This window comes from Medicago sativa, chromosome 3 (genome assembly GCF_051527215.1).
Source record: "Medicago sativa cultivar Bolivia chromosome 3, Bolivia_mono, whole genome shotgun sequence".
In the NCBI taxonomy this organism is placed as follows: domain Eukaryota; kingdom Viridiplantae; phylum Streptophyta; class Magnoliopsida; order Fabales; family Fabaceae; genus Medicago; species Medicago sativa.
The window spans coordinates 19,677,418-19,703,452 of record NC_140751.1 but is presented as its reverse complement, the minus strand read 5'-3'; the positions used below and the strand labels follow the sequence as shown (position 1 = coordinate 19,703,452).

Here is a 26,035-nt window from a genome sequence, read left to right as displayed (position 1 = left end):
AAATATCAAGCCAAGAGTTATGACATATTCATAGGCATATTTTTACACTTTATTTTCACAAACAAATGTTCACATGAGTTGTAAAACAAGTAACTAACCACACATATTCACATACAGCAAGAAACACATCCAAACAGTGACAAATCAATCCCCAATCCACACATCCCAACTCACAAGTATACACTAAAAATTGGAATCAAAATTATGCATATTTTCACAAGTTCTTAACCTAAAATTCAAGAAATAAAGCAACACACAACACAATATTTCTTTTATCCATTTTTGTATGTCAAAATATTCTAAGTAACAAGTTTTAAGTGTCAAAACTACTTGCAAGGAAGTTCACAAATTTTTTTTAGAAGCTTTCAACAAGATTTTTTAACAAAGGATAAAAAAGAATTGAATTAACAAAGCACCAATTATTTTCATGTATTTTCATCAAGATTAATATGTAAAACACATCAAAATTTATTGAAAATAACAAGAAAATATTGAACAAATTTTTTAGGAATTTTTATCAAAGTTTTTAGGCAAACAGTGGTGCAAACAGCAAGAAACAGTGTGGATATAGCAAGAAAATAAGGAGAAAGTAGTAACAAAAGTCCAGGCCCAAACACACAAGATCCACATCCAAACAGAAAGCAACATGGACCGTAGGATTGATCCAATTGGATCAACCCTTGATCCAACGATCAAGAAGGCAAAGGAACATGGAATGAATGTGGTCTTGCGCGCATGGGATAAAACAACACAACAAGTAGTAACAAAGAGAAGTTTCACGTGAAAGAAAATAAACACAACACCAACTTTCTCTCTCTAAAGCCAAAGCCTACAAACTCTCTCTCTTCTCTCTCTTAAATGTTCATCTCCAACCTCATGAATGTTCATCTTCAACCTCATGAATGTCACCAGAAAATTCAACAAACTCGCTGGAATCTTCAAAGGTTCGCCGGAAAATTCATAACTCCGGCGACACTTCCGGATTCCGGCGAGCTCCGATTCGAATTTTTTTTACACTTTTAAAACCGGATCGTTATCCTCTTTTCGAATATGAACCCGGAAACATCCAAAACACAATCAATCCACCTACATCTACACAAACAGCCGCGCAAATTGGAAGAAAAAAGAATGGAATAAAAAGTTTGGATCAAGAACAATACCGTGATGCTTGACGAAGCTTTGAATGGCTCCGGATTCTTCTTATGTATTCGGATTAGGTGCTGTTTTTCTTCTTCCTTTGCTTCGATTGTATTCTTTTCCTTCGTCCGATTCTGGTTCGTCGTTGTTGAATTCGGTCACAATGGAATTAATTGAAGATTGTTGTTCATGGATGTGATTTTTGTGGAATTGAAGGTTTGTGTTGATGAATATTTTGGATGAATCCTTGAATTTGGTAATGGATTTGTGGAGGTTTGAGGTTAATTGTGGTGGTTGTAGTTTGTTAGAGATGAAGGTTGTGGTGGTTATGGAGTTAGTGGTGAATTTTAATGGTGGATGAAGAAGATTGTGGTGGTTGGAGAGAGGTTAGAGATGAAGTTGTGGTGGTAGAAGTTAGTTAGGGTGGTTAGAGGTGGTGGAAAGAGTTTGTTATGGAGGTTAGAGGTGGTGGAAAAAGTTGGTTATGATGGTGATGGAGGTGCTTGCGATTTGGAGAAGAAAGAGGGAAAAGAAAATTGATTTTTTGTGATTTTTGTGTATTTGTGAAAAATGATTAGTGTGTTGACTCTTTGACCATGGGACCCATTATATAGGTGATGTGTGAATTTTTGGACCAATAGGAGTAGGACATGTGGCGTAACTAACTTCTTGGACAAAAATGAATTACAATGCAATTTTAACAACTTGAGGACTAAAATGCAAAATTAACTAAAGTTGCATAAAAAAAGTAATTTTGAAAATTAACGTAAAGTGAAACGATTAAAAATAACAAAACGGACTAAAATGAACCAATTACTGAAATGAAGTACTTCAAAGTAACCTTTCTCCGTCAAAATTTCATGTGAAATGACCAAAATGCCCTTAGGGACTAAAATGACTCGAAATGACTCAAATGCAATTTTAAAATAATTTTTTAACAGGGAATTAAAGCAAGAATTTATACAAGCAAATTAAAAGACTCAGAGACAATTTTTTAGGGATTAAAAGGAATTTTAACACAGGAAATGACTAAAATGCCCCTAGGGGCTAAACTGACTCAAAGACTTCAAATGTGATTTTTGAAATGGATTTTAACATGGAATTAAAAAAAAATTCATTCAAACCAATTGAAAGGACTCAGGGACAACTTTTCAAAGATTGAAAGAAATTTTAGCATAGGAAATGACTAAAATGCCCCTAGGGGCTAAACTGACTCAAAATGACTTCAAATGTAATTTTTTGAAATGGATTTTAACATGAGAGTGAAACAAGGACTTATACAAATCAAATGAAAAGACACAAACAATTTTCAAGGACTAAAATGAATTTGAATGCAGGAAATGACTAAAATACCCTTTTCATGAATTTTGCAAATAACATTGAAATAAGATGCAGAGGAAGGTGCAATTGATCAAGGACAAATTCAAATGACTTGAAATGCAAGAAAAGAAGAATTGAGCTAGTATTTTTAGGTCCAAAATTAGGGTATAACAAACATCACAACTCTTCTCCTTATAGACCTCAGATGAATGGTGCAGTTGAGGCCGCTAACAAGAATATCAAGAAGATTGTTCAGAAGATGGTCACTACTTACAAAGACTGGCATGAGATGCTCCCTTTTGCCTTGCATGGTTACCGTACTACAGTGCGTAGTTCAACCGGGGCAACTCCTTTCTCTCTGGTATATGGTATGGAAGCAGTTCTCCCTCTGGAAGTGGAAATTCCGTCTCTTCGAGTGATCATGGAAGCAAAATTAACTGAGGCCGAATGGTGTCAAAGTCGGTATGACCAGTTGAACTTGATTGAAGAGAAACGCATGGACGCTATGGCTCATGGACAGTTGTATCAAGTGCGAATGAAGAATGCTTTTGACAAGAAAGTCCGGCCTCGTGAATTCAAGGAAGGCGAACTTGTATTGAAAAGGAGGATAAGCCAGCAACCCGACCCAAGGGGCAAGTGGACACCTAACTATGAAGGACCTTATGTTGTCAAGAAGGCTTTCTCTGGTGGTGCTTTGATCCTTACACACATGAATGGTGTTGAACTTCCGAATCCTGTAAATGCCGATATAGTCAAGAAATACTTTGTCTAAAAATATGAAAAGAATAGCGTGGTAGGTCGAAAACCCGAAAGGGCGGCCTAGGCAAAAATGCGCTTCCCGGTGGATCGAAAACCCGAAAGGGCGATCCAGGCAAAAGTTAGGGACAAAAAAAATAATATGAAAAAGCTCGCTGAGATTGTACGCAATTCAGGCAAAAATGAGCGTCTTGATGAGCCGAAAACCCGAAAGGGCGGTTCATGCAAAAATGAGATTGATAATGAAAGACAAGTAACTATGTCTGGCAAATCACCATCACCCCTTGGGGCATCTGCAGTTGTCAATGATCGTCTTCATCAGAAATTTCTGTACTTGTGAATTCATAATTTCTATGAAATGTAGCGGTCATCGTGTTCAATGTACCACCAACCAATAAAATTACCATTTTCCAAGCTTTGTAAATCCGTGGAGTTATGTCTTTGGCTGACTTCCACTCTACTACATCAATTTGAGCCTGTGCTTTTGTTTGAAACTCTACTTTCTTTCTATTTTCAATGCTATGTACAAAATATTTTCTTTCTATTTTGATAATGTCAATATCTGAAACAAACATCTTTGAAAATTGAAAAATCTTCTTTCTGTCTATTTTGAAAGCAAACCTGAGCAACAGGGTACATTCCAATGAAACATGCATGAATAAATGAGTGTCAATGTCTATTTCAATACATGTTACAAGCAGGTTGTTCCCCAGGATGATCTGTGGTCAATGGCAAGAATGAAAAAACAGAATGAAAGTGAAAAAATGAAAATGGAAATGAAAAAGCTCGCTAAGTCGAAAACCCGAAAGGGCGGCTTAGGCAAAAATGAGCACCCCGCTGATTGACAACCTATGAAGGCAATTCAGGCAAAAATGGGGCAATGAAAAGAATTTATTCCCGGTGAATCGAAAACCCGAAAGGGCGGTTCAGGCAAAAATGGGATCGAAAAATGAAAGAATGAAAAAGAAAGAATGAAAAATGATAGGAAAAGCATTGACCACAGATGCAAACATCCAATGTTTACCCAGCACTGATACGCCTAGCAATGGCAACCTGTATCAAGGAATCTTCCAAGGTTCCCTCTTCTGCAAGTTTTGTATATGTAATGTGAGATATTGCCCTCAGCCATGGTTTTGATACGTCTCTCAACGACGGTCTCTCCAAAGAGGATTCCTGTGTATATGTTATAGCACGAGCCACTACGTGCCCAATCTTCCAATGTTTTATCTGTCTCTGTGAAGCTTTCATGCCAAACTATAAACCAATCAAGCATTTCCAAGCATTCATACATGCATAATCATGCATTTTATGTGCTCATACATTTAATGATCTTGTTATACCATACATACATGTTGCATTTCCAATCTCAATTTCAATTCAACTCAATCTCAACTTACAAATCAATTCAATTTCAAGCCTCAATTCAATGCCTATGTCTATGTCTCTGTTAAACTCTCAATTCAATACCATGTCTATGTCTATGTCTCTGATTATTTTCAACTTTCAATGTCTCTTTCAATGTCAACTTTCAATTCAATTCAAATCAATGCTAATCCACTCTCAATTTGCTTTTGGGCCAACAATAATGGTCATGTCTATCTCCAAATTAAGTCAATGTCAGTCTACCCTCAATTTGTATCTTGATTCAAACCTTCAATGTATCTTGTTGTATGTCTTGTTATTGGTCAAGTGACAAGTTCGATCCAACGAACAGCTTGTACCTGCTTATATGCCTATGTTTCCGGTCAAACGACAAGTTCGATCCAAAGAACAGTTTGTACCCTGCTTATGTTTTGTTATCACTCAAACGACAAGTTCGATCCAAAGAACAGTTTGTACCCTGCTTATGTTTTGTTATCGGTCAAACGATAAGTTCGATCCAAAGAACAGTTTGCACCTGCCTGCATGTTGTGATATTGATCAAGCAGCGAGTTCGATCCAAAGAACAGCTTGTATCAGCCTTTTGTCTATGTCTCCAGGTCAAACAGCAAGTTCGATCCAAAGAACAGTTTGTACATGCCTATCTGTTTGTGCTTTTGATCAAGTAGCAAGTTCGATCCAAAGAATAGCTTGTATCTGCCTATATGTCTATGTTCCCGGTCAAGTGACAAGTTCGATCCAAAGAACAGCTTGTACCTGTCTTGTATTTCTATTCCCAGTCAAGCAGCGAGTTCGATCCAAAGAACAGCTTATACTCACCTTCTGTTTGTATTACATGGTCAAGTGGCTAGTTCGATCCAAAGAACAGCTTGTACCTACCTTTTATCCCCTGGTTTGTCTACCCTGTCAATGTCTACCTAGATCCCCAGTGATATGACATGCTCTGTAGATTCCAGTTGTTTGTCTCGCATTCATAATCAAAATGTTGCATGGCATTCATGTTTTGCAAATATGAGAGCGTATTTTTATGTCCAAAAACAGTGCAAGTGTTAATATTTAAGTATCTTCGTCCCGTCAAATCAAAGACTTCGTCCCTTGACTCTCCGGACAAAGAAACTTAAATAGGGGCAGCTGTTATACCCTAATTTTGGACCTAAAAATACTTGCTCAAAATATTTTTCCATCTCTGATATGTGTCTATTACTCTTGAGAGATTGCCAATTTGATATTGTTTACCCTGATATTTTACTATGCTTTAGCTGCATGTTTTACTGTCTTTGTTTTGAAAAATTTTCAATTGTGCCTTTGTCTATGTTTTCTTGCATTTTAAACCATCCAAAGGGTCTTTCTTGCATTCCAAGTTATTTGAAGATTCTCTCTGATCAATTGCATATTTCTCTGCATTTCATTTCAATGTTATTTGCAAAATTCATGAAAAAGGGTATTTTAGTCATTTCCTGCATTCAAACTCATTCTAGTCCTTGAAAATTGTCTCTGAGTTTTTTCAATTTGTTTGTATAAATCCTTGTTTCAATTCCATGATTAAAATCAATTTCAAAGATTGTATCTGAGTCATTTTGGGCCAATTTAGTCCCTAAGGGCATTTTGGTCATTTCCTGTGTTAAAACTTTTCTTAGTCCCTAAAAATTGTCTCTGAGTCTTTTCAATTTGCTTGTATAAACTCTTTCTTTAATTCCCTGTTAAAAACCATTTTAAAATTGTGTTTGAGTCATTTTGAGTCATTTTAGTCCCTAGGGGCATTTTGGTCATTTCACACAAAATTTTGACAGAGAGAGGTTACTTTGAAGTACCTCATTTATGTAATTGGTTCATTTTAGTCCATTTTGTGTTTTTTTATTGGTTTCACTTTACGTTTTTTCCCATTTACCAATTTTATTCCAATTTTATTATTATTTGTATTTCAGTCCTTCAAGATTTTAAAAAAAATTGCATTTCAGTCCTTCAAGATTTTAAAAATTGCACTTTGGTCCTTTCTTCCATTTTATTTTCCTTTTAAAGTCTTTTTCAATTTACATTTTAGTCCTTTAGTCTAAAAAAAATTGCAGTCCAGTTCATTTTTTGTTAATTGCAGATTGGTCCCTTAACTTTCAAAATTTGCAAAAAGGTCCCAAGTCCAAAATTAGTCCAAGGCCGAGCCAAACAAGTCCAGTACAGGTGTCAGCAAGCTATTGGTTCAGATATCACACATGTCAGCTATAAATACGACACATCATCAATGCACAGTACCAACAACACCATTCGTTACACGCCAACTCATCAAATCACAGAAACAGAAAGAAGCTTTCTCTCTCCATTCAGTTAGATCAAAACCCTAACCGTTCCAGAAAATCACCAAGAATATTCATCAAACCCTAAATTTCCAGAACCAAAAATTGAATCGAATTGAAGCAAATTCATTGCAGTTCTTAGAGATTCGAAGGTGAATCTTCATCATCGAACTGGAATAAATGCAATTCAAGCACAAATTCAACGAATTTGTATGATCACAATGAGAGAAGTGAGAAAAAGAAAGAATCGAAGCAAGTTTTGAACCAGTGAAGAAGAAGAAGAGAAGAACACCAATTTATTTTCGGTTCAAACTTACCAGAAGAATCAGAAGCAGTTACGAAGTTCTCTAGCAAAATCTTTGTTCGAATCTCCGATTAACTCAGGTAACTTCACAAAAACTTCTTCGTTTTCATTGCAAAAGCTCAACAAAGGTCTATTAACACAAATAAACGGTGAATCGAAGCAGATTAACAAGTTCTAAGACTTGTTCTTTCAAAGATTGAAAAAGATTGAAAAAGATTTGAAAACCGAACCCTAAAATGTAGATCTACGAAGATTCACCGTTTATTTTGTAAATCTAAGTTCATATTCGTAATCAGCATGAAAAATAGAGCAAGTTAGGGTTTAGATCCATGTAGATCGGAGTTGTCAAGGTCTCGCCGGAATTTGGAATTCACGGCGGTGACGATGAAGATTCCGATGAATCTTCATCTTCTCCAGCCGTTTCATTCCAGAAACCAGCGGTGAAGGTGATCGGAGAAGAAGAGAGATTGCAGAGCTTCTCTCACTAGGAGAGAAGTTAGAGAGAGAAAGGAGAAGGGAAAATGAAGGAAACGTTGGAGAGAGGCTTATATAAGCCTCTAGGTTGCCTCGTCACCGTTAGATCTAGGGTTAGGAGGATCTGGATCAATCCAACGCTCCTGACGCGTTTGGATAGTCCAGACCCATACAGGATCTTGGGCCTGGACCTCTGTTTGACTGGATTTCGTTTTCTTGCTATGTTTGTGCTATTCTCACACTGTTTCTTGCTGTTTGCACCACCTTTGCCTAAAAAACTTTGATAAAAATTCCTAAAAATTTTGTTCAATATTTTCTTGTTATTTTCAATGAATTTTGATGTGTTTTACATATTAATATTGATGAAAATACATGAAAATAATTTGCTCTTTGTTAATTCAATTCTTTTTACATTTTTGTTAAAAATCTTGTTAAAAACTTCTACAGACCTTGTGAACTCTTTTGCAACTATTTTTGACACTTGAGACTTGTTTCTTAGGATATTTTTGACATGTTAAAAATGGATAAAAAATAATGTGTTGTGTTTTGCTTTATTTCTTGAATTTTATGTTAAAAACTTGTGAAAATGTGCATAATTTTGATGCCAATTTTTGGTGTATGTTTGTGATTTGTAATGTGTGAATTGGTGATGGATTTGTCACTGTTTGGATGTGTTTCTTGATGTATGTGAATATGTGTGATTAGTTACTTGCTTTACAAGGCAAATTAATGATTGTTTGAGAAAATAAAATGTTAAATATATCTAGAGATGAATCACAATTTTGTAACTTGAGCATGAACCTCTAATTCTCACATCTTGGCTGCATTGAAACTCATTTTAAAATTGTCATAATGGGGAAATTATGAGTCATGTGCATTTTGAAGCATTGTGATTAATTTCTAGTATGCTTTAACACTTTATCTTTGTGTTCTTGCCTTTGTTTAGTATTTTCTTGCCTTATTGTTTCTTCATTATATTTGGTGCTACTAACCCCTTTCATTTCATGTCTCATACATTCCATAAGCATATTTCATTCTTTAGCTTTAGTTTTATTTCTTGCACTTTAATTTTCATGCCAAGACTTAGCATGTAAAAAACTTAGGGATTTTTGTACTTTACCTTATGCTTTTAATTTCTTGCAAGACCATAGAATGTAAACTAGGGCATATGTAAAGGACAATGGACTCTAATGATGTACACCGACACAAGCACCGGCACATGCACACACATCACATGGATACTTTAGATGTATGCTTAGGGAATGTATGTTTTAGATGTATGTTTAGGAATCACAATACTTAGGAAAATCCTCTTTTCCAAAAAACATGAACAACTTCACTCAAATAATTTTCCAAAGAAACCTTGGGATCAAAATCCCATTGAATTTCCCTTTATTTTCTTAAGCAAAAAACTTTAATGAATTTTAATCATATTTAGACTCTTTTTTTTTGCAAAATAACTAATTCCACCTCACATTTTCCAAATCTTATGCCCTTGAGGCCTCTCTCTCTTGTTCTTCAAAATTCCATTTTCAAAATTAAAATCAACCAACGAAAACTAAAACATTTTTTGGAAGAGAACTACATGGAGTTTGATCCCTTAAAAGGGTATGTAGGCAAGAAGTCAAAACTTCTCCAAGTCCAATAAAACAAAAAATTCAAACACATTCTTCTCCCTCCAATTCTTAACCTAGCAAACCCTTAGGTGTAAATAACACTTTCAAATAGCATTTAAAAATAAAGCGCGTGCGTAGAAAGTAAAGACGGTTCCTATAGGATATTATAGTTGTTATGGGTGTCTAACACCTTCCCGTAGCGAAAACAACTCCCGGACCTCGATTCTCAAGGGTTTTTCTTATTTTCCCCTTCCCAAGAAAAAATGAGATATCAAAGGTTAAAAAGGTTCAAACTTAATCAATGTTTGACACCCGAAAAACCAAGATAAAACAAGTATAAAATAGCTCTCAAGAAAATAAATTAGCAAGTGTATAAATAATGAGAGTGATGAATAATATTTTTGACAATGTTTAGTGAAAATATGAGTTGTTCCAAGACCTAAAACAATGCACCTATTTATAGTCAAAAATGATATGAGATGCGTTGAAAAAAAATTCAGCCGTTGGACTCTTAATGAAAATAGTCATTGTCATTTAACATAAAACAACTAGCCGTTGTTTGTAATTGAATAATAGGTTGAATCTTTTAAATCCATTAAGACATAACAAAATGTTTCCAACGGCATGAAAATGATTTTTTGCCAAATGACACAATGTATTATAACTCGGTCAACTTGTTATCATAAAGACATAAATCATTGTAGTCATGTTATTCCCAAAATAGAGTTCAAATCAAATGCATAATAAAGTTCTTTTTATGTTCAAAATAATTATGCAAATTCCAAAATAAAATATGACTTTTCATGCAAAAAATATTTTCATGTAAAATCACTTTAGATGAAAATCATTGTGAGTGTGTGATTTATTTTCATGAGAGCTTTTTCTACTACTTACATAAAGTCCTAATACAAATAAAAATAAAATTCAAGACTTGAAAGCTTGAATCTTCTTTTCCGCTTTTTGCATCTTTGTTCTTCTAGGACTTCTTTTGTCAATCATCAAAACCAAAGTATTCCTGTCAAGGCATATAGTCACAGTTTGCAGATTGATGTTTCTGTTTCGTAGGTTTCGAAGGTCTGCTATGTCTGCTCTTACGGCACAATTCGTATGTCCTTGTCCTTGCATGATCTCACATACGCCGAAGCCTACGCAGAAGCCTGTTTCAACTCGAAGTTTTGCACAGGCTCTTCTCAACAAAGTGAAGGTTCCTTTGTCTGATCTCCCGAAACCTTGTTCGAAAGGTAATTCCCTTTCAATCAAAATTTCGGAGGATGTTTACCAATCTCGTCTAGATAACTGCAAGCATTACCTCCATGGTAGATTAGTGTTGTCTAAAGGGGATAAGCCTTTATCATCTAAAAACTTACGCGCTAAACTCTCGCATTTGTTGAAACCTCTTGATCAATGGAAGATGATTCCTATGGGTAGGGTTTTTTTGAATTTCGATTCTCATCTGCTGATGATCTTAGAAGTGTCTGGTCAAATGGCGCTTGGAACTTAAAGTCAGGAGTGTTATGCTTATCGCGCTGGACTCCGGATTTTACTTCCTTTAATCAGACTTAAACCAATAGTCAGGTATGGGTACATTTTCATTATCTTCCACTGGAATATTGGCAAGATAGAATCCTTTTTGAGATTGCTGGGGCTATTGGTACCCCTATAATAATTGATGAGAATACTAGAAACAATTCATTTGGTCACTATGCTCGTGTTCTAGTAGATATCAATTTTGCTGGATTTATTCCTGATACTTTGTGTGTTGAAAGAGATAATTTTTCTTTTAACATTGAGATTGAGTATGAGCATCCTCCATACTTTTGTTTCACTTGTAATTCTATTTGTCATTCAACGGATCATTGTAAAAAAAATCCTGCCAACAAAATTGCTCGTGAAAAGTTGTCCACTAAGGATAATCTTGTTAAGAATGTCCCAAAAAGGCATGTGCAAGGCTGTAGTAATACTGTGGTTGATGAAGATCCTATTATTCGTGACATAATGAGGTCTAAGGAAGTAACAACTAATGTGTTGGTGGGTGATGTTATAAACCTTGAGGAAGAACTATATTCTAGCACTTCTGTTGGGGGCAATTCAGGTTCAATCAACACCTGTTGAAGCTATGACTGAAATAAAAGTTGTAGACCAATAGAGCAACGAATTTCCTGATATGCACATCGTTGGTCCTTGGAGTGACGCTGTGACAAACTTAGACTGTGACAAACTTAGACTATAATCAAGACCCAGCTTGGTATGGTTTAGGTTCTTCCATTGTCATGGTTTCTAAAGAGGTTTTAAATCCTAACATTGCTCATGACTTGGAGATTTTGCGACCATATTTGAAAGGCAATGATGCTTGTACAAGTGTGCCTCGGGTTTATGTTGATGAGGAAGAAAGAGAGGCAGTTATCAACTACTTGAAGAACTGTTCTGTTGCTAAAGAAGAGCCTTTTATTGAGGTGTCTAAGTCTAAGAAAAAAAAGGTGCAGAAACATTTTCAGGTTCATAACACTCATTCTAGGGGCAGACCTCCAAATTGATTTGAGTTCCATCTTTGGGTTTTGTTTCTCTCCTTGCTATCTTTTTTTTTTTTTTAAGCTTTTTATTTTCTATCTTGCTTTGTTTTTCTTGTTTTGCTTTTTCTTTGTTTGAGAAGGTTTTGGTTTATGTCCCCCTTCTCCTTTTGTTCTTGTTTCTTTTATCTATATATTTCTAGGGTGTTGCAGTTGATTCACCATCTGCACCTCTTTTTGCTTAAAAAAAAACACACGATCGTATTGTCTCTGTGAATTTAACTCAGTTAATAAGCGCAACACATAATATATGCAAGATCCGGGTTCGAACCCCGAACACAAAAAAAAAACACAGGTTTTTTTTTAGGGAGCACACGGTCTTATTGAAACTTAATTCATTTTCGATCTTCGTATCAATAAAACTTCTGACTATATTCATAATTATTTTTTTCAAAAAAAATTCTGATTCTTTCAAAAAATAACAGTCTATGCATTGTGTTTGAAATTTTTAAATCTAAAAAATAAAAGTATTTTGGTATCGCTGTTTACAATAAATAGATTTTCTTATTTAAAAAATAAATGAAAAATAAATAGATTTTCTTAAAAAAAAAAAACTATAAATAGATTTTCGCCAAAATTGTCAAATCTAGAAGATCTTTTATAAGAGTTATAATGTACCGTTTGACCCGATTTTTTTCAGCTTCTCTACATTTTTAAGGAGAAGCTAGGCCAAAAACAATATCAATAAAGTACCTTTTACTTTTTTTATAATGTATAAAATTGAATGGAATGAGCTTTGACCAAAAGTTGTTGAATGCTAATTCAAAAAACTACTTCTCGACAATTTATTACACAAGTACCTCTCTTCAACTCACGTCGGCAACCTTTTATTTTATTTTTTAATATTATATTTCAATTTGCTTTTTTCTTCCATTTAATTTAATTTAATTTTTTAAACCGGTCCATTTAATTTTTTTTGAAGGAGGGTCCATTTAATTTTAATATCTTTTTTTAAGGAATTTTATTATTTTTTTGTCACTTATATATTTAATTTCAATATCTTTAATCATTTTTTTTAGGGAATATCATTTAATCAACACAACCTCACAAATATTTTTATTTTCTTTCTTCAACCTCGCAAATATATATACACACACATTAGCGTTTAGAGTAATATTTTATGTCTGTCTGTCAGTTTTTTTGTTACGCTAATGCGTATAATTTTTTTTTTGACGTTGAAAACAATTTCATTAACGAAAGTCTGGCAATAAATCAAATGCCAAGACTACAGAAATACAAGGCGGAGTTTCTTCGACCCATATGCAATCTAAATTCTTAAGAGCATATTTAACTAAATAATGAGTGATGAGTCATTAATTAGTCTATTTTAATGCTTTATTTAGTTTAGTTTTATAAAGATTTTATTTTATTTTATTGCATATTTATTTCCTTCTTGAATATTTTACTTTAAATTGCTTTTTATTATATTTTAGGAACGAATATATGGTGGAAGGTGTCTTGGAGCAAAAGAAAGAGGACTGGAGCAAATACAGTACAAAAATACGAAAATACGAGACAAAAATAAGTCTCTATCAAGTCAGAAGCTTGGCACGGCCAGTGCCAACATGTGGCACGGCCGTGCCACCCTCCAAAGCTACTTTTGCTGCTTTTCTTCAAGCCCAAGTTACCCTGTTGCAGCTTTACTGATTTACCCTTTTAGTTGCTTAGTTTTTAAGTCAATTGTAAAGCTATAAATAGAGTAGCTCTCCACCATAAACATTCACCTTTGCTTAGAATATTTCAGTATTATTATTTCAATAAAGTTCCTTTCTTTTATTTCTTTCTCGCAATTTATTGTTTTCTCTCTTCTTCCCCCATGTCTACGATGAACACGAGTGAGTAGACTTCTTTGTCTTGGGATTGTTGGGAAAGTCTAATGATATAATCCTAACAAACCAAGCTTTAACCCTAATTCTATGTAACCGTAATTTCTAATTTAGATTCACCGTTTTAACGTGGATTAACCATTATCAAACTGTAGAAGCGAAAGTGGTAGGTTTGATAATTGTTAATCCATCATCCCAAACATCAATTCATAAAGCGAGAGCGGAGCTTTGATGTTGGAACAAGTGAATCTAGACAATAATTGCAAAGGCAGCGAAATAGTCTTTGCAATTATTGAGACACAAGTAGTTTCAATCCTTATAAGCATCCTTTAGTAATCAAGTCAGCGAAATAGGCTTGGTTACTAGAAGTAAACTCTCACCGGACTTTCATCGGAAAGGTGAGGGGCTAAAGGGAAACCGGTCTTAAGAAATTACAGTGTAAACCATAGAATTAGAAGTTAAAGTCTTGTCTAGTGAAAGATTTGTTATTATGACAAACCAATAATCCCAAGGCTCTTTATTATTATTGTTATTTACCTTCAGCAATCAAACCTCCTTTTTACAAACTTTCTTCTCCTCTAATCATTCTTTTTAAGTTAATTAAATTGAACAACTCCCTAGCGGAACGATACTCTTCTTACTACTATTATTACTTCTATAGACTGTGCACTTGCGGTTTGGTTCTATCAAGTTTTTGGCGCCGTTGCCGGGGAGTTAACTAATTTAATTAACTTTTCTTTAGTGATTAGATTTCTCTCTTCTTCTTCTTTTCTTTTTTTATTTTTATTTTTAACTTTTTATTTTTCTGTTATCGTTAACTTCTTGGGTTCTCAACCTTTTATGCGAAGAACTAGAAATCGAGCGGTATCCATACCCGAGATCGAAAGATTCTTACATAGAAGGAGGAGAGCGGCACAAAATAATACCACCATGGCTAATCGCACTCTCAAAGAGTATGCAACGACGCCTACGGCTGAGCCACAAGCTATTATTGTGTACCCAACGATTGAGGATGACAATTTCAAAATTAAGCCTGCCCTACTTAACTTGGTGCAACAAAACCAATTTTCAGGATCCCCCACCGAGGATCCCAATCTTCACATCTCCGTTTTCCTACGAATTAGTGGAACCATGAAGGAGAACCAAGAGGTCGTAAGACTTCATCTCTTTCCCTTTTCCTTGAGGGATAGAGCTAGCGCTTGGTTTCATTCCCTCGAAGTCGGTTGCATTACTTCATGGGATCAAATGAGGCAAGCATTCCTTGCCCGATTCTTTCCCCCATCCAAAACTGCTAAACTTAGGGACCAAATTACTCGGTTCAATCAAAAAGATGGGGAATCTCTCTACGATGCGTGGGAGCGTTTCAAAGAAATGCTTAGACTTTGTCCCCACCATGGTCTAGAGAGTTGGCTCATAGTCCACACCTTTTATAATGGCCTATCTTATACCACTAAGATGTCTGTTGATGCAGCTGCAGGTGGAGCTCTAATGAACAAGAACTACACGGAGGCATACGCCTTGATTGAAGACATGGCTCAGAATCATTACAAATGGACCGACGAGAGAGCCATCACTAGTTCTTCAACCTCCAAAAAGGAGGTAGGTATGTATGAAGTCTCTAACTATGATCACCTTGCTTCTAAAATTGATGCATTAACGGAAAAATTTGAAAAATTCAACGTTAGTGCCATCAATTCTGCTTCTACTCCTTCTTCTTGTGAAATCTGTGGTATAACTGGTCATGTAGGTGTTGATTGCCAACTAGGTAGTGCTATTAATGGTGTTGAGCAAATGAATTATGCTCAATACAACCAAGGGATGAGACAAAATCAAAATTTTTACAAAAATCAAAATCCCTATGGATAAGTAGCACCACCTGGTTATGCAAACAACCAGAGATTCGGTCAAAAATCCAATTTGGAAATTTTGTTGGAAAATTCTATTGCCAACCAAAATAAACAACTTCAAGAACTTAAAAACCAAACCGGATTTCTGAACGATTCTCTTTCCAAACTCAATACCAAGGTTGATTCTATCTCTACTCATTCTAAAATGCTTGAAACACAAATCTCCCAAATAGCCCAACAAGTGTCCACTCTTTCTCAAGCACCGGGAGTCTTTCCTGGTCAAACCGAAGCCAACCCTAAAGCTCATGTTAATGTCATATCTTTTGAGGGTAGTAAGTTAGGAGATACTATTGCTAAGGTTCAAAACATCGAGAAAGAAAATGTCAAGCTTTTAGGTGAGAAAACTGTGATAGAGAGTGAGAAACCACTTGATAAGACCCAAGCTCCTTCCCCATTAAATATTGCTAAACTTAAATTAGAGGGTCAATTTAATAAGTTTGTCAACATCCTTAAAAGAATTTGCATAAAAATCCCCCTTGCGGAAGCTTTGTCTAGGATGCCTCTATATGCCAAGTTTTTAAAGGAAATTTTTTCAAAGAAAAGGGCTATAGAGCATAGTGAGACAATAACTTTGGCTAAGGACACTAGTGCAATCATCCAAAAGACACCCCCTAAGCTTAGAGATCCAGGTAGTTTTGCCATACCTTGTATGATTGGGAGTGAGACCGTTGACAATGCCTTGTGTGACTTAGGAGCTAGCGTTAGTTTGTTACCTTTGTCCCTCTTTAAATGGATGGGAATAGGAGAGTTGAAACCTACCGAGATAGAATTGAAGTTAGTTGATCGTTCTACCATGAAACCAATAGGATTTGTTGAGGACATACCTGTTAAGATAGAAGGGATATACATCCCGACTGATTTTATAGTCATTGACATTAAGGAGGACGAAGACGTCCCTATAATCCTAGGTAGACCTTTCCTCGCCACTGCGGGAGCTCTCATAGATGTTAAACTTGGTAGGATTGTCTTTCAAGTGAGTGATACAATGGTCGGCTTTGAGTTGGAAAACGTTATGAAAGGTCCCGCTCTTTACTCTTGTTGCATGCTTAAAGATCATGTTGTGAAAGAACGTTTTATAGCGTCATCTACACAATATGATATCTTTGATCCATTCTAAGGACCCTTTCTAACCGTCAAGCTAATGACACTAAAAGAGAGCTTCGTGGGAGGCAACCCACGCATTTATTTGCTTTATTTTGTTTGTTTTCCTTTGTTTTAAGTGTTTTGTAGGTAATTGTCCGAGCGTGATTCAAGAAAAGTTGAAAATTTTGAACCCCCTATGTCCAGAAGGTTGGCACGGCCCGTGCTAAGGTTGGCACGGCCGTGGCAGATGTTCAAGCCAAAACTCCAGTAAATTGGCACGGCCCGTGCCAATAGGTGGCACGGCCGTGCCCGATTTCTAGCCTACTATAACACAAAAATTTCTTTCCTTCTTCCTCATTCTCAAACACAACCCTCTTTCATCTTTCAAACTTCTCTCTAAACCTCCATAACCACCCAATTTCAAACCTTCATATCTCACTCAAAACTCCACCAATTCACACAATTCTTTCACCAAATCAATTCCAAACACAAACCACCAATCAAAAACAACTTTCATCCATTCAAATCCATAATTCACCAAACCCTTATCTCCATAAACCCTAACCCAAAAACCACAAAATCTTGACCAATCTCTACTTCTAAACCCATAAGCCTTTGTAAAACATCATCCCCAACCCTAAACCAACTTTTTCCACACAAACTCTTCCCAACCCTAACCTTCACCCAAAACTTAAGGTCAACCCAAGGTCAAGGTTCAATGGCTTCAAGGAGAAGTGGCAAGGAGCCAGCAAGTTCTTTCGGAGGACCTCCACAAAAGAAAAGAGCACCGGCTAAGAATCATGGCATCACCTTCAATGATAGCAACCAAAAAGAAAGGTATAAAGTTCTTATCACTAAACCTTTGCATCCTTGTAGATACCCTAATTCTCATACTATGAATGTCTTAGAGATTAGGGACAATGCTTTTGAATTGCTGCATAGATTAGGATGGGGTGAGATGCTTAGACCTATGAGGGGATGTGAGAATTTTACTTATGAGTTTTTAAGTTCTATTCAATTCAAGAAAGATAAGTTGAATTTAGATGACCCCGATCATAGAGTTTCCTTCCGGCTTTTGAATATTGATTACGAGATGTCCCTTGAAAACTTTTGCAATGAAATGGGCTTCGCAAATGCGGGGTTCATACATGACTCTTGGAATCAAGCTCTAAAGCCGGACGACTATGACCCTGCTAGCTTTTGGAAATGCATCACCGGTTTAAATCAATATGTTTGACGTTCCAATAAGGCTAGTAACATTCATAACCCAGTCCTTAGGTACCTTCAAAGGGTAATGGCTTGTACCATTTAGGGTAGGAAGGAAGTAGGAACATGTAGGACGGATGAACTCTTTATGCTTTGGGCTATGCTTCACAATAATCCCGTGAATACTTGTTTTTACATGCTTGACTACCTTGCCTCAATAGGAACTAAGCCTAATCTTGTAGCTGACATAGTGGTCGGGGGGGTTATCACATTCATTGCTAGGAAGTTTAGAGTAAGTGAGGAGGAGGGGATAAATCAAATTGAGGGCAACAATAGGCTTAACATAGAGACACTAATCTCTATGAAATTCATTACACATCATCCACCCATGCAATATGCCCTTAAACTCAATGTACCTATTCTTTTTTTGCTTCCTAACCCATCTCGGACTAACACCGAGGTGGAGGAAAATTTGTTGTATGTTGATAATGAACAGGTACATGAGCACCATGATGAAGGAGAAGGTGCAAACTTGCACCATGAGGGAGAGCACCATGACCATGAAGCCGGAGAGCTAAATGACGATCAAAGATGGGCATGGATGCAAACCGAGGTCGAGAGGATAAGCACCAAGCAACAAAGGCAAGGTGTAGAACTCTTAGGGCTAAGAAATGAAGTCCAAAGGGGTAACCGCTTGTCGGAAGAAAAAAATCAAATGCTCTGAAGGATGATACACCAATTCAATCTCCAAGGTCCTCCCTATGGACCTCAATGAGAAAATGTGAGCTTTCCTCTTCCTCTCTTCCCTTCTCTCTTCTCTCTTTCTCCTACTCTCTCTATCTATCTCTTCTACTCCTTCTTCTTCTACTTCTCCTTCTTCTTCTTCTCTTTTTAATTTCTTTTTCTTTGAATAATTGAGGACAATGCTTCCCCTAAGTGTAGTGTCCAAACTCCCTTGAACTTTCTTCTTTTGTTTTGTTTTTATAGCAAAAGGCATGATAAGTAGCTTGTTTTTAATGTAAAATATGGCATAAATTTTTTTGTTTTGTCTCTTCTTTAAAGGTTGTTTCTTGTACATAAAAATGATTTCTTGTGTTTCTTGTGTTCTTGCTATACCCATATCTTGTTTTATTGTGAAAAATTCTCCAATGAGAAAAGCACCCGGTTGCAATCTTTGAGAAAAAGTATGAGTAGGTATTTTAAGGAGCACGTTCTATCTTTAGTGTTAACTTTGACCCTTTAAAGTCTTTAGAGTAAAAGTAGTATAAGTTTGTGTGGGAAAATAATCAATTGTGCCTTATTGTTATATTCTTAATTGTTAAAGTTAAATGGGGCGGGAGAATGGCACCAACATGTGGGGGAAAGGACAATCCCTAACTTCCTAATTGTGGTGGTGACTCCCTAATTTGAACTTAAAGAAACATAAATTCATCAATGCTAGGGGGAAAGGACAATTACATCCAAAAAGACTTCCTACGCGGAGATGAAATAAAAGAAAATTTTGCAGCACTGCTTAGGGTGATTTTGAATCTAGGGGGAAAGGACAATTACATCCAAAAAGACTTCCTATGAGGATAGATAACCCCTAAGCATCTGCAGCCCCTTGTGCTTAATTGTTAATTTAATTCAATTTTAACTTAAATTCCCATCACTCTTATATGAAATGAAGAAAGGACTTTTCTCGGTTACTTTAGCATTAAGGATAGAACCTGTTCCTCATAATATCTGTCTTATACAGGAGCAAGAAAAAGGTTGGACTGCACACACACACTCACTTGAGACTTGATGTTGGGTTGAATAGGTTCACGAGGAATGTTTGAAATTATGATTAGTGTACTTGAAACAAAACCTTCAAAGAGACTTGTGTTTTCAATTGCATTGCCATAATTAATCCTTTTAGTTGCTGTTATGTCCATTGCCTTTTGCTTGAGGACAAGCAAATATTCAAGTGTGGGGGAGTTTGATGAGTCATTAATTAGTCTATTTTAATGCTTTATTTAGTTTAGTTTTATAAAGATTTGATTTTATTTTATAGAAACCACTAAAAGGAGGTGTCCAATGAACATCAGATATTGGCAAAATTGGGCCTCCACTTAGTGTCTCCACCAACACCTTACTAGCACTCTTAAAATTCACAATAGATCTTTGTGCCTTTTGAATAGTGGCAGCCACATCAACATCAGTCCCCTCAAAACATTTCTTATTTATAGCACACCATATCTCATAACACAAGACCAGAACATGGACTATAATATCCTCATCAACATCAATAATATTTTCCTCTAACCACTTATGAAAAGGAACATACCTAGAATCATGCGAATTAAATACCACACCTAAAGAGGAAGCAAACCATATTTGCTTTGACCAATGACACTCCATAAAGAGGTGTGAAATTGTCTCATTGTGTTCCCTACAAAGAACACACAATGGATCGCTAATTATTCCTCTTTTAAACAAATCATTTTTTACTGGTAGTTTTTCATGTAGAATCCTCCAAGAAAAGTGATGTGTTTTGGAATACTTTTTATTTTCCATAATTTTTTCCACACTTGGTGATTATTGTCCTGCATTGAGCTATGTGAGCCATCTGCTTCACGCCTTGCCTTTAAGAAATGATATGAACTCTTCACAGAAAAAGTAGCTGACCGTGAAGTACCCCACACAAATTCATCTTGCAATTGAGAGAAAGAAATTGGCATTTGAAGAATTTGTTGAGCCTCAAAAAGAAGAAAATTTTTAATAATTAAAAGAGCATTCCAACATCGAATATCATGGTGAATGAGATTTGAAACAAAACTAATATCACAATTAGGGGGTTTAGGGGACCAAATCTTGTGTCCATTTTGGTAAGGAAGCCAATTATCCTCCCATACATTAATTAGACGACCGTCTCCTACTCTCCAAATACCAGCTTTCTCAATAACATCCACTCGTGCTTGGAAAATACATCTCCATGTATAACTTGGGCAGTAACCAGTTGAAGCTTTCAAGAAATTGCTTCTAGGAAAATACCTGGCTTTCAAACATTGTGAGAATCAATAACATCCACTCGTGCTTGCAAATTGCTTCTAGGTGAACGTTGTGCATAATACGCCAACCTTGTTTAGACAACAGTGCAAGGTTGAACTCATGAAATGTTCGAAAGCCTATTCTACCTTTCTTTTTTTCCTTACATAATGTCTCCCATTTAATCCAATGGATTTTACGTTCACCTTGATTGCTACCCCATCAAAACTTACTAATTATACTTTCAATATGCTCACATAAACCCATCAGAAGTAGAAAACAACTCATTACATACGTAGTAATAGCTTGAACCACTGATTTAATTAAAACTTCTCTCTCAGCAGTTGATAGAAATTTTTCTTTCCAACCTTTCAACTTCTTCCACACCCTATCTTGGACAAAATTGAAAACCTGTTTCTTAGACCTACCAACAAAAGCAGGCAGCCCTAGATACTTTGAATGACACTCAACAACCTTAATTTGCATCCAACCGTGGAACAAAATTTTACGATCATCAGGTACATTTCGGCTAAAAGAGATATCAGATTTGTCCAAATTAATAAGTTGACCAGAAGCAGATTGGTAAGTATTAAGAATTTCTTGAATGGTCTGAGAATCTTGAAAAGAATCCCTACAGAAAATGAGGCTATCATCTGCAAAAAAAATAAATGATTAATTTTTGGAGCTCCTCTAGCTATTTGAATTCCATGAAGGCGTTTTTCTGCTTGTGCTTTATTAAGAAGCCCAGAAAAAACCTCAGCACATATGATAAATAGGTAAGGAGATAAAGGGTCCCCTTGACGGAGACCTCGTTGAGGATAAAACTTCTGACAAGGACTTCCATTCAACAACACAGAGAAAGAAACAGTGGAAATACAATTGAAAATCAAGTTCTGCCATTTCTGAGAAAAACCCATAGACTGAAGCACCTCAATCAAAAAATTCCACTCGATACAATCATATGCTTTTGACATATCTAGCTTTAACGCCACACACCCCTTCTTGCCTTTTCTTTTTTTCCTCATATAATGGAAAGATTCAAAGGCTAGTAAGGCATTATCAATAATTAAATGTCCCGGCACAAAAGCACTTTGGAATTTTCCAATGATATCCGGAAGAATCAATTTCAACTTATTTGCAATTGTTTTTGTAATTATTTTTAAAATGACATTGCAAAGAGAAATAAGTCGAAAAACACATGGCACCTTCGGCTTCTTCTTTTTTGGAATAAGACAAATATATGTATAATTAATGTTGCTCGGATTTCCACCACCATTGAGAATCTTCAAAGCAAAAGAAGTCACATCTTTACCAACTATACTCCAAAATTGTTGATAAAATAAAGCAGGCATTTCGTTCGGCCCCGGGGCAGCATGAGGCTTTAAATTTTTAGCGGCTAGGAAAACCTCATTTTCTATGAACTCAGCTTCCAATATGTTACGCATAGCATCCGACAATCTATCTTTGACCACTTGCACAGCTTCAATAATTCTTTCTGGGTGACTTGTAGAGAAAAGATCTTGAAAGAAATTATTAAAAACTCTGGCAATGTCTTCCTCATCATCAAATTTTTCCCCGTAATCGTCACATATAGATTCCACCCAATTTCTATATTTTCTCTGAGAAGATTTTTGATGAAATTTTTTTTGTATTTTTATCTCCATGCTTTAACCACAAAGCACGAGACCTCTGAGCCCACCAAATTTCTTCACTTTCCACTAAGTCATTCAATCTAGCCTCAACTCGTCGAATTTCTGACATCACCCCCTCATGCTGGGTTTGCTTATTAAGATCGTCTAGTTTCTTTTGAACAATTTTTATCTGATTGGGAACATCACCAAAACGATCCTTACTCCAGTTAGAAGGATCATTCACACATCGATTAATTTTGTCAGACATAGCATCCTCTACCACCTCCCAAGAACCTTTCACTGCTTCCAAAATTCCACTATCACGTAGCCAACATTCTTCAAAACGTTGTAATTTAAGAACATTTTGTTTTTTCTTTGGCTTCCTAGAAGCAAGCCACAACCACAAAGGTAGATGATCTGAAGCATATCTTGTTAAATGCACCACTGAAGCTGAAGGATAAAATGAGGACCAGGCTGGCGTAGCTACCATCCTATCAAGGTGTGTGCCTTGATATTAGACACACCATCTTGTCTATTATGCCAAGTAAATTTATCACCCTCAAAACCTAAGTCAGAAAGATTGTGATTTTGAAGAGTGTCCCTAAACATTGAAATCATTTGAGAGCTTCCGAAATTCCCACCTTCCTTCTCATCCTGTGAAAGAATCAGATTAAAATCCCCCATGAGAAGCCACTTATCAGTACTTTCCACCAATTATAACTGGTCAATTAACTCGCAAGTTTTATGCTTCATTTGAGATTCCGGAAAACCATATACCCTAGTAAGCCTCCATTTCTCATCTCCATTCTCAATAGCAATTAAGATATCAATATGGTTAGAGGAAAGAGATAATACATCCACTTCAACTCCTTCCTTCCAAAACATTGCAAGACCGCCATCACGTCTACTACCTTCTCCTGAACAACTAACGGCAACAACACCAGATAAACCTTGAACATTCCTAAACTTGTTCATCTCAAAATCTTTTTTCTTAGTCTCTGAGAGAAATACACATGTGGGATTTTTATCTCGTACGAGTTTTTTGAACGCAATAACCGTTCGTAGATTACCAAGCCCACGACAATTCCAAGCTATGCAACTCATTGTCTCCGATAAACACGAAAACCTCCTTATTGAAAGGGAAAGTCAAAACACCTTATTAAAAGCGAAAAACAATACTCCTTATTGAAAGGGAAAATCAATACTCCTTATTAAAAGGGAAGACAAAAAAACATTATTTATTCATGAGCAATTCATCAAACAGGTTTAGGGCATTCTTACTTGATATTAATAGAGGTGGGCGAATGAATTTCAATGGTAGCACCACGAAAGAAACCCTAATTAAGAATGCATAGTGTATGTCTTCTCAACAATCAATCATCCTATCAAAATCAATAATGTGGGCGAATGTAATTTTTCTTCAAATTAATTGAAACCCCTCACCAAGTAATAGTGTAGCCGTAAAGTGAATTTAATAGAAGAGTGACCTAGTTAATGGCAAAACATGCTTCCTTATGAATTATCCAATTAGGCAATTAATTAGCATATTTGGCACCGAACAAGAATTAGTATCCACGTTCAATGAAGAGGTGTAATCGCAAGGAACAACGGCAACTTTTTCAAACCCTAGCAGCAGAGCTTGGAATCGCAAATCGCAAAAAGTAAGCTACAATCGCCGCGTATAATTTATTTTTAGTGTTGCATAATACATATAATTATTTTTATAAAATTTTGATTTCAATTTAAAGTACAAGTATAGATACCTAAAAAAATTATACTTATATATATATATATATATATATATATATATATATATATTGCACCTTTATATTGTAACAAACTATGCATATCTTTTTCTTATTCAAAAAAAAATTAAACATGTCTTTTTCAATGACACCAACAATATAACAAATATAATATCATATAATATAAATTTTTATCTTTTTGAATGACACCAAAAGTATGGTATTCTTATAACGAAATTTGTTATAGAGTATAATTGGAAAAGAAAAAACTAACTATTTTGATATTATTTATGTTATTATTTGAGCTTTCTTAAATTATTTCTCCTATTTAAATATTTAGCAAGTCCTTTATATGATGATACAAATTTGTATTCATGTTACACAAAATAAACGTCTTTGAGTAAACATAGTATTTGTAAAAAAATATCTTTTATATTTTAAACATTTTTTCCCTTTAAAAAATATTTTAAACATTTTTTTATTTATTATGTTAATTCATAATAAATTCAAAGTTTTGTCTTCGTGAGCTTAGCTCAGTTGATAGGGACAATGCCTAAATATATGCATGGTCCGATGTTCGAACCCCCGGACACCACCAAAAAAATAATAAATTCAGAGTTTTGTACAATATTTTGCCAAACAACTTTTAACTTAAAAATAGCTTTCCTTTAAAAAAAAACTTACAAATAGCTTTAAAACTAAAAAAAAAATAAAATAAGAAACCAAACAACTTTAACTTCTTTCTTAAAAACCTTTATTTTAACTTTGTTTTAAAGTAGTTTTTATACCGTAGAAAAGTCTGACCAAACGGTACCTAAGTATGTTTCATATAGACAATGCTCTATTTAGTCTATTTAGAATTATAGATGCAAGACATATGACTAAAAAACATTCAACCGCTGAGATTTAAAGTTAAATAAATCTTTGTTTGATAAAAAAAATCACAAATCACTCTTCCCTTACGGCTTATGAAATCCAGATACTCCATATAGAGACCTATATGATACATATCAAATACTGATACTCCGCGGATACGTATCCACATAGTATCGAAATTAATGATTTTAATTTAAAAAATTATTTTCATCGGATACTTATATGATACTAGACACATACACAAACACTTATATGATACTCCACAGATACGTATCCTGGGGGGAAAATGAAGGGTAAAGAAGTGATATTGTATTGTGAAATTCAATGGAGATGTATATGCTTCAATTTAAGATATGAATCCGTATAATTGTTTTTCGATTAACTAATTAAAAATTATGTTTTTTGTGGATTAAGGTAACGAGATAGAAGATTCAATCAATCAAAATTAAACAATCTTTCTTTTGAGTTCTTTCATTGATGCGTTTGTTGATATCCTAATATATGAGTGAAAAAAGAATATGATTTATACGAAAACTTCACAGTTTTTATTGTATCACATGTATTAATTTTTGTAAATTGTGACTTTTATGATTATAGAGTAATGAAGAGTAATCAATCCTTTAATTTTTTTAAAGTTCATTTTGCATGCACATAAGTGTTGGTATTTATTAACGTATTATAATCGTATCATATTTTAAATTTTAAAATTTTCGTACATCAACGTATTAGTATCGTATCGTACCCGCACACGTACTACGTATCCGGGCATCATAGCCCACAACTCACCTTCCCCTTCCTTTGCAGTTTGCACTAACTACTATTCCCTCTTCCTCTTATAGCAAGCCACCAAACTCCACCCCATCGTTTCCCCTCTCTTTCAATCACGTGTCACCCCTCTTCCTCTCATCAC

At 35.3% G+C, this 26,035-nt stretch overlaps 1 protein-coding gene, 1 non-coding gene and 1 pseudogene across 2 annotated transcripts; 1 reads left to right on the top strand and 2 right to left on the bottom strand.

The window, feature by feature from the left end:
- Positions 1-10,356: 10,356 nt before the first annotated feature.
- LOC146936226 (uncharacterized) lies at positions 10,357-11,809 on the top strand (annotated as a pseudogene).
- Positions 11,810-14,961: 3,152 nt separating this feature from the next.
- LOC146936225 (small nucleolar RNA R71) lies at positions 14,962-15,068 on the bottom strand. The gene has a single exon (XR_015033650.1). It is a non-coding gene; the product is annotated as a small nucleolar RNA R71 (small nucleolar RNA).
- Positions 15,069-20,332: 5,264 nt separating this feature from the next.
- LOC146936224 (uncharacterized) lies at positions 20,333-23,608 on the bottom strand. Its single transcript, XM_085749167.1, has 6 exons — positions 23,282-23,608; positions 22,992-23,158; positions 22,546-22,887; positions 21,629-22,376; positions 21,169-21,482; positions 20,333-20,879 (listed from the first exon to the last, which is right to left on the bottom strand). The coding sequence occupies exons 1-6, from the start codon at positions 23,606-23,608 to the stop codon at positions 20,333-20,335; spliced, it is 2,445 nt and encodes an 814-aa protein (XP_085605293.1).
- Positions 23,609-26,035: the final 2,427 nt, after the last annotated feature.